The sequence below is a fragment of the Plecotus auritus genome (assembly GCF_963455305.1).
Source record: "Plecotus auritus genome assembly, chromosome: 7".
NCBI classification, from domain to species: domain Eukaryota; kingdom Metazoa; phylum Chordata; class Mammalia; order Chiroptera; family Vespertilionidae; genus Plecotus; species Plecotus auritus.
Window position 1 is genome coordinate 100,364,017 of NC_137774.1, and position 13,525 is coordinate 100,377,541.

The 13,525-nt window shown below is 42.7% G+C and overlaps 1 protein-coding gene across 2 annotated transcripts in view; it reads right to left on the reverse strand.

The window, feature by feature from the left end:
- Positions 1–342: 342 nt before the first annotated feature.
- PRDM6 (PR/SET domain 6) overlaps positions 343–13,525 on the reverse strand; it is a 99,006-nt gene continuing 85,823 nt past the window's right edge. For both annotated transcript variants that reach the window (XM_080679618.1, XM_080679617.1), the window contains 2 exons: positions 8,440–8,616; positions 343–1,092 (listed from right to left, as the gene is read on the reverse strand). In XM_080679618.1, the coding sequence (XP_080535744.1) occupies positions 978–1,092; positions 8,440–8,616 (292 nt within the window). In that variant the 3' untranslated portion in view covers positions 343–977. The remainder of the gene's footprint in view (positions 1,093–8,439; positions 8,617–13,525) is intronic.

The following is a 13,525-nucleotide window of genomic DNA, read 5'->3' on the forward strand; positions in this document are numbered from 1 at the left end:
CTCCCTGCACACCCAGGAGGGTCTATGAGGAAGGAAGATGAAACTGCCTAAAAGGGCCCTGACGATGGGGCCTGGCACTGTTTTTCACGTATTCAACACTTCCACAGACACAACAACAACAAATTACGTGAAGCCTAGTACCTTATATTCAGCCTCATACCGAAGAACTTTTATTTTTGTGGTGTTTTTTTAAGCTAAAATGTTATTGAAAACAAAACTTTCTCCACTAGCTGCTTCAGAACAATATAATGTATTATGAAGCTCCGTACATTTTACATGTTTTTGAAACAGGACAAAGTAAGTCCCCTATTTTTTTTCCTTGAATGTTGACACTTAAACCATTTTCTTCCACTTCCAGGCTCTTCTGCATCAAGACCAGGCCGTTGGATGGAAGGAGCCACGTGACAAGTGCATGAGGAGTGAGCTCGGAAAACACAGAATGGGATGCCCGTGGGGCTGAAGGTGGTACCGACTGGGCGGATGCTCTCGCTTCTGCTTCCACGGGCCCCGCCGGGCCAGGCCAGGCCAACCCGAAACAGCAGGAAGAAGGGCTGTACAATGGGTCCCCTTGGATCATGCTACTAAAAAAAGGTGCAACGAGAAACAAGTCCCTGTGCATTCTTAGTCACAACTGTGGGCACAAGAACCCATAAGATTCCTCCCTTTGGTATTAAATAACAGTTTAGAAAAGCTTTTTAGAAACAAAGCAAATACATGGTGGGACTGGACATGTGGGCCATCCCAGGTTAGTTGTCCACTGAAATGAGTCTCATCCCTAGTCATAAATAAATAATCTCTTTCCCGGTCTGACTTCCACGCCGGGATCGATATCTCTTAACATCTTACTTATTTTATTACTGCTTTTGGTTTTCTGGGACTGATTGAAAGTTGCTCCGAGGAAATCTTTGGTTTTGCTTAAGTGTCCGTGACATTTAATCATGACTTTCCTTGCAGTTTAATTCCAACCAGTCAATCAGTTAATCCACTTCGATTGATTCTGGGCTCTCGGTGATTGGCTTGCACTCATTGGGCATCCGCTGGTGCCGGCTCAGCTGGGTGGCCTGCGTGAAGCTCCTCTCACACCTCTCGCACCTGGTGGAGGCAAGAGAGAAAATTGAGACCAGGGAGCGGGGCCCGCAGGGTGATGGGCGTCCTCTCATCCTGCCTAATCAGAACAGACACTCCAAAGTGGCTTCAGATTTCCCCGGCTCAAGAGGTTTAATTGGTGGCTCCTTCCAAGGCCTGGACGCCTGTGATGGGACAAAGCCCGTCTGATGCAGAACAGAGGGATCTGTCAATAGGCAGGGGAAGGTGATTTCTCCAGAGAGCCCTGTCCTGCTGCAGCTCTGATCACTGTCAGTTCAAATAGATAAAGAACAAAAAGAGATTTTTAGGAGTGAGCCATCAAAGCAGCAGCTTGTCTCCAGTTTTCTGCTCCGTAACCCGAAAGAGAAATTGATGACAAATAAAATTTCACCTGCTGCTCATTTAAAATCGGGAATTCGACTTCCCTCAAAACAGCAGCCTAGGGGCGAGCCTCTTGGCATTTGGAAACAAGAGGAAGGAATATATTAGTCTGCGGTGGTGAGGTGGGTGGTGTGGGCAGTTGCTTTTGTGCAGAAGTTTGTTCTAGTATCGCAGCCCCACCAAACTCAGGATTAGCACAATGTTTGTGGTTGGGTAGGGGCTCAAAAAACCTGAAATGAACCTATGATTGTGTGGGTCAAGAAGTTCACCTCTCCCCAAAGTACAGTCATAGAATATCCTTGTGGGCCATAATGAAGGGGTGGTGTGTCTGATGAGAAACCTGGTTTCACACCTCAAGACTATTTCCTCTCCTTAACTTAACAAAAAATATTATAATCAAGGAACCGTGGGCCTGACCTATCTCCCAGGCAACACACATTACTAACTTGATGGCTATTCAATCTAACACACACACACACACATACACACACACACACACACACACACACACACACACCCCTACCTAATGGTGGCTTCTAGTTTTTCTGTGATGGTTGGTGTTATTGCCTGGTTGTCTATGATTGTACACACACACACACTGGCAGCAAGCTGGACCCAGTGACTTCCTGTCACTACCCCACTTGTCTGGGCAGCCTGGAGCAGTGGCCAGGCACTCTTAGGGCATAGTAGCTGCCTCGGCCATGCCCTTAATGTCCTCTCTTCAAACCTTTGAAGGAAATATATTCAGGAGAGCCGCAGACAACAGTCTCTCTTTTCAGTAACACTACCTTTGGTCCTGGGGTCCCTGCATAATTGGGAATGTGGCAGAAATCATCATGAGAAAAGTCCGCATTGCCCTATCCTGTGCCTGGGTCTTGTTATCTGGTGAGTAGACCCCTCTTTCTCCTTCGTTTTTAGTCAAGTATGCAAAATCCCCTGCCATAAGAATAATCACCTATAAAAATAGAACATGCCCATTCATCTCGGAGATTCTTGCACATTTATGAATGGTGGGAGGCTGGTGCTTGACTATCAGGTGTGGCTTTTTCAAGGCCCCTATGCCAGCTGTGTGTGGCAGGGTGAAGAAGGTGCATTTCTTTCAGGGAATATTTTAGCAGCCTGTTCCCCTGTTAAAAACTGCACTGTGATCTTGACAAATGTATAATGTCAGCTTTAATGTATCAGACCTATCAACTCAATGAAAATAACTCAGAAGTATTGACCAGCTAATGATTTTTGGTGTATTCATTAATGTCCACAGGCAGCTCATCCCCTCTCCAGAGCTCCTGAAGTGCTGATGACATGTTAGTGAATTGCTGATTGTTTATTAGAAAACTGATTAGTTCCTGGATTAGTGTGTCAAAATATACTACCTTTCACTGCTGACAAACTTTCAAATTATTATAGTCCTTTTTTTTTATTTCAAAGCTCTAGAATCAATTTCGATGAGAGCAGAACAGTTGGAACAATTATGAGGCATGACAATTTACCTGGCTCATACTTTTGCACTTCTAACCTTGTGTATTAGAATATAAAGGAGTCAAAAGGAGGAAGTCTCATATTTCGTAGAAGGCAAAAGTGTATGTGGATATGTAATATGTAAACATCCAGATTGGACAAAGACATTAAAAGGAGAATTAGGCATTTCTCAAGTGTTTGCCTAAATGCCTCACAGATCTTTACTCATGGAACAGTTTGTTGTAATAGTCAGGAAATTTACAAAGTCAGATCTAACCATCCCATGAGATCATTACTGAAACTTCATCTTTAGTGCCATCTGCCCACAAGTGTGAGTAAAAACACACTCAGAACCAGGCTACTAGAAATATCTACGTGGTTTGGGAATTAGAAGAATACGATTTGTATTATTGAGGAAGAGAGCTAGATGTAAAAATATTTTTAAATAATGGAAGGACTTCAGTTTTATGTATATCATCTTTAATCTTAGAAAAATTTCCTTCACAAGTTATTTTCATAGCTTAATAACACTCATCAGAAGGACAGATTCAATGCAAATACCTAGGTTCTAGCAGGTCAGATCTGGACGTCAGCTGGGTTGGCATTTAACCCTGAACTACAATCCCAGACGCATGACTGTGCATGGGTGCCTCTAAGCCTGGGCTTCATGCAGGGGAGCAGAATAAGGAGGAGAGAGAGATGCAGGTAATGAGCTGGGAGCAAAGAAATGTTCTTGCACACAGGGTCCTCTTCCTTGTGATGACGTCACGGCCTTGAAGGGAACATCGCAGGAACAGTGAAGTGGAAAGGCGTCCAAATAGTTCAGCAAAGAGAAAGTCCCCAACTTTCTACCAGTATGGGTCTCTTAATTGGACTTGATTTCCTTTTAGATTTGAGATCATTCTTTACTTACTGTGATGGTTGACTGGATTATAGGTACAGGGAGTTTAACAATTACCATCTGAAATTGACAGAGATGCAAAATAATGTCAAGTTCTGTTCCTTTCTGTGCCTCTACAACCTGTCAAAAAATACTTTACGAGCCAAACCAAACTGCACAGGGCTTCATACATATGATGTGCTCAATGCATTTTTACTGATGTGCTTTTTCAATTTGCTTTGATTTTGCCTAGTTCTTATTAAAGTATTAGCTGCTCTCTGGAATATCCTTTGATTTTTTAAAATACTGAGCCTAACTGTCTTTCCTTAAGGCAAAATGTAGTGATGAGTATTGACCCTGCTTCTAACAGATGAAGAGAAGAGCCTCTCCTAGGACACTTCCTGGGCTTCCCAGGCACAGAGCCAGGCGGGAAGCAGCTCACGGGGATCCTTCCAGGCAGAGCAACCTCCCTGAAATCCTGAAAGACTGCGTTTAGTAACAGAGGAGGAGAAAGGATTTGTCATTGCAAAGAATACGTATTAGACTGCCAACTTCCTTCTTTATTTCCTTCCTTTTTTCAACAAAGTGCCTGGCAATTGCTGTTAAATGAAATGATGTCTTGCTTTTGTTCCTCGTTCTCCAGGACTTCCAGTCTCACAATACAAACTGAAAGCCAAGACCTTTAATATCATCCTTGATATGCATTTTTTTCCTATGTGCTCCTTTATCTTTAAAATTCTAAGTCTACATCAGGTTAGCTACCGGACAGACCTTGAGGGGTGTAGGCTTTCAGTGGGAATTCAGCCAATCAGACTGTGAGGCAAAGCCTGGAATGTGACCGATCCCTTAGGCCAAATCTTCTCCAGCCTTCTCTGGGTGGCAATAATCTTGATCTGCCTTCAAAAACCAAGTCCCAGCAGAAGATTTTAGAGGTTGGGAAGATGTGGCAGGTTCCATCTGGCCTGGCCCCTGGGATTTCTGTGAAGGCCTCCTGGGCCCTGGGTGGGTGGGACAAGTGGGAGATTGAGCCATTTGGGGCATCTATTTGGAAGCTGCCCAACATGGAGAGTTTAGGGTTGTGTATCTTTTACAAGATTCTTTTCCTGCTTTGCAACATTGTTTAAGCCAATACCCATTAGTTGAAGTAGTAAAATTAACTGTTGTGGTGAAACCCATTTTATTGACTAATCTGCAAGAAAAGTTTTTTTGAATGTTTGTTTTATAAGCTTGTAAAAGGACATCTTCATAATATTTACAAATGTCCATGGGATGGAAATCCATGAGCTATGTTGGAAGATCCCCAAAACTCCCTTGGGATAGTTCAATCCTGACGGATCCATTTGTATATACTTTAGGACTTGGCTCTCCGCTTCCTAGAAGATGTTAAAATCTTGCACTTATAAAATAAGCGTACACTCAGTTCTTCCCCCAGGAATATATATGATAAGTTAAAAAATGCCTACAGCATTACAGTTATGTGGCTAATCTTAATAAGAGTACTAACAGGAGCAGAAGGAACTAAACATACATATAGAATCTAATCCACCCAACTCTGGCTATTTGCCCCCCGCCCCCCAGATGAAAGTAGGTTATAGTCACAAAAGCATATGTTTAGAAAGGAAGAAGATAAAATTGCTAAAGCCCTTCAAGAGAGTACCCTGATGAATTAAAAGTAAGTTAGAATGGCAACTCTATTGGAAACATGACAAAAACAGGATGTTAAAGAAAAAAAATTGAGTGGAGTCAACGAGGTTACACATAAGTAACACCTTAACATTAATAGAAATCTATTTCCCATTTTGACCCTGAAACCCCTTCAATTAATTACTAAAATCTATTTACACAGCAACAAGATAAAAATCAATCTGATCCTGGCACTGTGTCCGTCTGGCTGCCCTCTGCACTATGAGGGCCAGAAAGACTGTCAGTCCTGTGTCTCTTTTGAGAAGCTCTCTTGCTCAAAGGCTCTCAGGGAGAGGAGCCACGGTCACCTTCCACATCCAGAGCAGTGGGGAAGCCAGAGTCTGTGACTCCCAGAGGGTCAGGCCTGAGGGCAATGCAGAGGCCACCTTGCAGGACATACACACCCACAACAGGGAACTCTAGGGCTGTGCTAACCCATCTGGTCCTTAAGAAGACTTAAAAGACCTTTGGGCTAGCTCAGACCCAGAGGTCACCGCGTGGCTGGCATTAGTGCAGGCTCGATTTAAAAACCCATTCAGTCCCCTTAGTCAGATGTCTTTACACAGTGATCAAGCAGCACCCACATACAAAGATGAGCATTAAAACTATTTTTATTATCCATGTCATAAATTAAACCACAATGGAAAAGTGAAAGATAATGAGTGAAGGTGACTGATTCATGGGGAGTTGAGTGAAGATGACAGCCTTTTAGGAGCTCCTCCCTCGCAGGCAGAACAGAGGTGGCAGGATCCTGACCAGCAGGACTCTGCCACCCTGAGCTGAACCTGGACATAGACTGAGCACCAGGGCAACCACCACGCCTGGAGGTCCCGAGGGGAACGCATGGGTAATGAGAGCCTGGAAAAGCTCCTTGGCTGATACTGAGCCCGGGGATTAGTCCTACTTCCTGAATCATTTCCTTTCGTGCTAGGTCTTGACCTACAGAAGGTAAATAGGCTATACATCTATGCCCTTTTCATTTTCCTTCTTAACCAGGGGAAGCCACTATGGTAAATAAGTAAAGAGAGATGTCAGAGGGTTGAACAGAAAAGAGTCCATTACACAGAGAGTAGAAAAGGCTTTGAGATGACAGACCAGTCATCCACACTACTCCACATTCCCAAGCCATCCACATGCTGGCTGGGCTACCAGAAATGTCTCTTTCCTTTGAATGCCTAGAAAACTCCTACTTATCCTTCAAAACACATCTTAGAAATAAAACAAAACAGAAACAGACTCATAGATGCGCAGAACAAACTGATGGCTGCCGGGAGGAGGAGGTTTAGGGGGCTGGGTGTAAAAGGTGAAGGGATTAAGAAGTACAAATAGGTAGTTTTGTAATAGTCACTGGGATGTAAAGTACAGCATAAGGAATGGAGTCAATAATATTGTCATAACTCTGTATGGTGCCAGGTGAGCACTTGAAATATGAGGTGATAGGAAGAACTTTTGTAAAGTACATGACTGCCTAACCACTCTGCTGTACATCTGAAACTAAAGCAAAATAACACTGAGTGGAAACTGTAATTGAAAAATAAAATTTAGGAAAAAAAATATACTGATATCATCTCCCACGGAAAAGTGATTACTCCACCTCTGCACTACCCTGAGACACTGTACATACACGTCTAATTGCATTTCACGTTTGCTTCTTTCACTCTATGTCAGTGGTTCTCAACCTTTCTAATGCTGCAACCCTTTAATACAGTTCCTCATGTTGCAGTGACCCCCAACCATAAAATTATTTTCGTTGCTACTTCATAACTGTAATTTTGCTACTGTTAATGAATCATAATGTAAATATATGTGTTTTCCAATGGTCTTAGGCTCTACAGCAGCGGTTCTCAACCTGCAGGGTCGCCTAAGACCATTGGAAAACACAGATATTTACATTACGATTTATTAACAGTAGCAAAATTACAGTTATGAAGTAGCAACGAAAATAATGTTATGGTTGAGGGTCACCACAACATGAGGAACTAACTGTATTAAAGGGTCGCTGCATTAGAAAGGTTGAGAACCACTACTCTATGTGGTAATACTTGTTCATCAATTGGGCTTCCCCATAAACCATGAGGTCGTCAAAGGCTGGAGGGCTGAGCCTCATTCACCTTTGTATCTTTTGTGCCTCGAAGGGCGCCCAGTACAAAAGAAGGTGCTCAGTAAGTATTTGCCGAATGAATGAACACGGACATGATCGAATGAATGAATGAATGAATGAGTAAGTGAGTGAGTGATGGGCCATCTTGCATGATTCAGATGTCCACTGCTTTCATGATTGTGCTGTATCGAGAAACAAACTCTCTCGCTCAGCCAAAGCCCTTGGAATTCAGTCCCACTTCTTTCTACACTCCTTGAATCTTCAAGAACTCAGACATGCCCTGTGTTTGGATTTTTCTTTTTCTTTTTTCACCAACGTGGTAATGCTGATCCAAAAGGCACACTGAAAATTGCAAGTTGGCTGCCATAATAGAGTCAAACCAAGAGGAGGGAAATAGTTCACCAGAATCCCACAGGGTTCAAGGTCCTCAAGAGATGTCCTAAATTGTGGCCACCTTGCTGATGGTCATGGGGCTTGCTGATGGCCATAAGGTGGCACTCTGAAACTGAACTCCCAGCTCCACTTCTAGAAGCATAGATCCATGGGAACTAGACAGAATCTTAACATGACTTACTCCTACTTCCTTATTTTACTGATTAGAAAACAGTCCCAGAAAGTTGGTCTCATGTCCAAGGTTGAACAGCTTGAGTGAGGATCAATGTATAGGTTTCCTGACCTCATTTTGCAAACAACAGCCACTGAATAAGTAGGTCCTTTTACAGCCTGGACATTGACCTTCCAACAGCCTTCTCCACCCGCTGGCTGAGCCGGGCAGCACCGATCCGCCTTGTCTGCCGGCTCTCAGAAAAGGCTAGAAGAAAGATGGGGTGAAAGGTTAGCCACCACTTACTTGAAGGGCTTTTCTCCAGTGTGGGTCCGGATGTGGTTGTTGAGGGTGGTGGCTCCGGCAAAGGCACGGCCACAGTAGCCGCACTTGAAAGGCCGGTCACTGGAGTGGGTGACCACGTGGTTCCTCAGTTCTGAAGGCTGGGAAAAAGACTGGGAGCAGTGGCCACACTGGTAAGGTCTGAAACAAACAAACAGACTGCCTGGTCATTACTTTCCATGTTGGTCAGTGGACGGCAGTAACGTGAAACAAAGGCCACCACCTTCTGGTGACATTTTCTGTTTTGCATAGAACTTTGGCCACTAGGTTCCCGTGGCTTGTTGCCACAGGAACAAAATTCACAGAACTGCTGAGACATTAAGTGCCAAACGGTTATTTTTTTTTTCTGGTATTAACTTTACCATTTCAAGAACCCCAACTTTCTTGTTTCTATCCCTTCCCCCAGGCCAATGTTAATGTGTTTTGGGGGAGCACAGAGAGTACAGGCTTGATCAGCCAGCATCTTACAAGAGAAAATATGTAATTGTCTCTGATAATTCCATGGCACTTTTAACTTTTCAAGGGGGTTTAAAACCACTTATTTAGTTTAATCTTTACAATAATCCTCTGGGACAGGGAAAGTGTCCTTCTTATCTCTGTCAGTTCAGAAAACCAAGGATAAACTGTCCTCACAGGAAATAAACTCTTGATGCCAAAGTCACTCTGGGGCAGTTGGACCTTATTCTAAGCGCCAGGTAAACATGCAGGCACTTGTTTCCCCCATAATATTTCTCCGTTGGGCCTTTTTCCTGAACTCCATTTCCCCTGGTTCATGTGGTAGAAGCGGTAAGTTATCACAGTTCAGAAACGAAGGATGCCACTGTGCCTGCAGAAGGGTGGCTACTATGCAAAAGCAAATGGAAGGAAGTTGTGGCAAATACCTGATAATTAACAAGACTGTCGGAGAACATTCTTTCCAGCTCCTGAGAATCAGATCAATTTGGGGTTTTCATAAAATAGATTAAAATTCTATCTTCTCTACCAAAGTTCTTCTGCTTACTTCAGCAAAAGCTGCCAAGTGATAGAAAACCTGGGCAAGTTGTCACTATCTGAACCTATTTCATGTCATTCTTCGACAGGACTCCAATTTGTTTATCAACATTTTTGTTAGGAAGATTAAGAATCTGTCATGAGGGATATTAACAGCACTCACGAGCCCTGGTGTGTGGCCTGGACTTTCTGGCTACACTTAGAAAAAGCCAATGGTGCAAGTGGACTTAATTGTTCTACCTTTAACAAACACTTAAGCTCCCATGACCAGAAACCAAAATGTAAGGCTAGGAGACAATGGTGACCGAGCATGTACGACAATTCAATTAAGTGCAAAATAAAGTGGACCCTCTCATTTGTCAAGTAAAGTGCTTAATTGTGGCTACTTGCCTCACTGAACACAAATACCATTATTTTACCAGACTTCAGCACACTGAGCACTGATTGTAGAATTTTTTAGCTTGATTAATAGTCCAGGATTGATCAATAACTCAATACTATACAATTTTAATTACTTACACTTAGAAATCTATTTAACTGCTCTCAAACAGGTTTCAAAGAAATATGTAAGAGTCCTTGATAAGGAGTTTATCAATCTTGACAAATTGCACACACATTTTATTATAATTATAAAATAATGCTTTGAAAGCCATTAAAATTATATGTAGATGAAAATGTCCTCCTGCCAAATCTCTTCTTTGTTATAACCATTAACTTTAAAGAGTTTTTCAAGAAATCACTCTCTCAGGGGTGAATTTTTTAAATGTTATTGAAGATTGTAAATAAAATAATACATTATTATATGCTATATCCACTGACAATTGATTTTCCTAATAGTAAAGGGACCATTAACATTTATTAGCCTCTGGTTATCTATTTTTAATAGCTATCACAATAAACAATAAGCCACTAAACAAAACCAATTAATCTTTTCTTTTCTTTTTCTAACTCTGCTGTCAAAAGTTGGGGTAATTTATTTTCTATCGTCAGAAGTCAATCCATTCTTTTTATGTCAACAGTCACAAAGATTTACAAAAATGACCACAGAGAGGCTTGGGTTGAATTCTTATATCAAGGTAATACCAATGAAAGGCAAATGGGATCCCAACACATCACCTCTACCCAGCACCAGCCTGAGAGGTGTTTGTTAGGCATCTAGTGACCTATGTATGGCACAGCTTTTATTTATTTTTTTAAAGTTTTTATTGTTTAAAGTATTACATATAGTAGTACATATATCTCCTTTATTTTTCCCCATTGACCTTCCCCCAGCCCCCCCACCCCCTATCGCACGCCCTCATCCCACCCCCGCAGTGTCTTGTGTCCACTGGCCGTGCTTATATGCATGCATACATGTCCTTTGGTTGATCTTTTTCCCCCCCGCTCCCCAATACTCCCCAGACTTCCCGCTGTAATTTGACAGTCTGTTTGGTGCTTTACTGCATCTGTATCTGGCACAGCTTTTAAAACGTTGCAGAATTTAGCTTAGCTGAACAAAAAGGTGTAGAACAGGAAAAATAGGAGAGGTAAGTGCTACTTCAGCCTCTGGCCTCAATCAGCTGTGGGACTTGGACAAGTCACTCAACTTCCCTGACTGTATTTTTTCACCTCTCACCTCTGTTAAGGGGTGTGGACTGACCTAGACGCTCTCCTGCATCCTGTCATGCTCTGCTCCAGCTCTCAGAGGTGTGCCGCCTGCGATCTGTCCATGACACAGCTCACAGGAGACGGCATCAACAACATGATCTCCACCTGCCATCATGTGCACTAGCCAGTTCCCTGTACATAGAGCTTCCAGGGTGTGTGTGTGTGTGTGTGTGTGTGTGTGTGTGTGTGTGTGCGCATCACTTAAACATACTTGGTAAACAGCTGCAAATCAGAGCAACAAGAAAACCTAGTACCAGAACGTAGGACCAAACCTTATTGCAGTTGATCTCAAAAAATCAAGTGGCAGCCTTTCTTCTTAGGTACCTTAAGGAATAAGATTTTAGACCATAAGGTCACGTGCACCTGTACAGAAGTTGACTTTATGTAGAACTTAGAACTAAAATGTCTGCTCCACTTGCCAGTATAAAAACAGATTGTCTCTCTCAGCCTAGAAATCTACAGAAATTAGCTCTAAGAAATCACAGAAGTTACATAGTGAGTCAACAAGATCCCTTTTTTACCTGGATTGTCAATATTTCCTAAAAAGAAATGAACAAAGAAAATGACCCAAAAAGTAATTTGAAAACTGACTTCCTCCTAGGCTTTCGCCTAAGGATGTAGGAAAACTTTCAAGACAGAATGAAACCCTCAAGCCCAAACGCAGGGCCTAGAAAACATCACTGCTGTGGAATCTCAAACCTCACAACTTCTTTGGGGACAGCTGGCCACAGGAGCTGAGACCCTGCATGCAAGTTCCCATGAGCATATCCTGATGCCTCGCCTCTCAATTTATTGCGGGGGTTGTTGGGGACACAGGATCAATTGCCATTACTCAGCTTCTTATTCTGATGACTAACAGTCCATCAACTTTTTAAAGATCTAGCCAAAAGGTAAGACTAAATATATTAAACTTTTGGACACAATCAAGTTCACCTCCGAAATTCTGTCTCCCTTCGGTGAGGTGCACCAGAAGAAGCAAGGGAGAACCAACATCGTCAAATGCTGCGTTCAGCTTCACTCCTTTCAGAACTTTGTGTCACTGAACAACTAAATGGGACTCTCCTTTCTAATGCACTTTGATTCTTCCCAAGCCATCATACACAGACAGCACTTTATTATTCTCAAAACAAGCGCATAGAGCATTCCTTGCAAAGGGACAACATCTCACAACCACAATGAGCTTATGGTTCTCTGACTACTTGAGACCTGAGAGTTGGAATGTTACCAGCAGTGTTGTCCAGTGATGGAAATGTTCCGTATCTACACTGTCCAATATGGGGGCCACTTGCCACTTGAAATGTGTTAGGGCGACTGAGAAACCAAAGTATTGTTTTACTTACTTATATTAATTTTAATTCAAACAGCTTCCTGTGGCTAGTTTCCACAGAGATATCAAGCTTCATGAAAAACTAGAAGGTGTTCCATACTCAAGAATGAAATAACTAAAAGACAGACAAAGCCTGGGTCCATTTCGTTAAGTGTCTAAGATGGCTGGTCAGATCTTAAGCAGAAAGAAAGCAGCGGGACAATTCTGTACGTTCCCTGGCATTCTCCGTAACTGGCAGCTCCTCTGCCAAAGACTCCTCCACTAAAATGTGCAATTCATTTACTCTGAGACTGTAATTGGTTCGGTGTACACATAGGAAAAGAATGAAACATATAACAACATTAAGTGTGGTTTGGTTTAAAATATTATTAATTCTTCTTTGATTTTTCTTTCATGGCCTGAAAGCCTCCAGGACAAAAGTTGTTCAGTTGGGGCCACATCCTCTCCTTGCCCCGTTAGTCAGACCAAGTGCAAATCCCCAAAGACTTCAAAGGGAGCCTGCTGTTGGCTGTTGGGAGTGAGAAATGACCTGAGCTCTACATGAGGAGGAAAAGGTTGCAGGGAAGCAGCAAAAGCGCAGAGCCAAAGGACCTGGAAAACATGGAATGCCAGAAAGAAGATAACCTTCACACTTGGGGGGAGGGGAGGAGGGGAGCAGTGGAACACTGACACATTCCAAAGAAACCATTATGGTGATGGATTAGCTCCAGGCTCCTCCCACCAACAGCAACCTCTAGATTTGTCTTCCCCTCTGGTACCAACGCAGCCATATACAAACAATGATACTCAAAACACAAGTGTGGGCAGCGGATGATGCATCCAGGAGGTTAAAGGCAAACTCTCCCCACGTGACACAACCAACCAAAAAAAAAAGAGAGAAAAGGAAAAGGATGCAAAATGAAGATAAGCATTAAAAAGACACTTTCTGCAGAAAAAAAAGGAGAACATATTTATCAGCAAATAATCTGCGGTGATTGAAGGCTTTGCTTACCCCTTTCTGGAGCCCCCCCAATGGGACTGTTGAGAGTTTCTGCAGCAGAAAAACAGAAGAGAAAAGGGATTGCTAACTCCTGGTTCGAGCAAAAG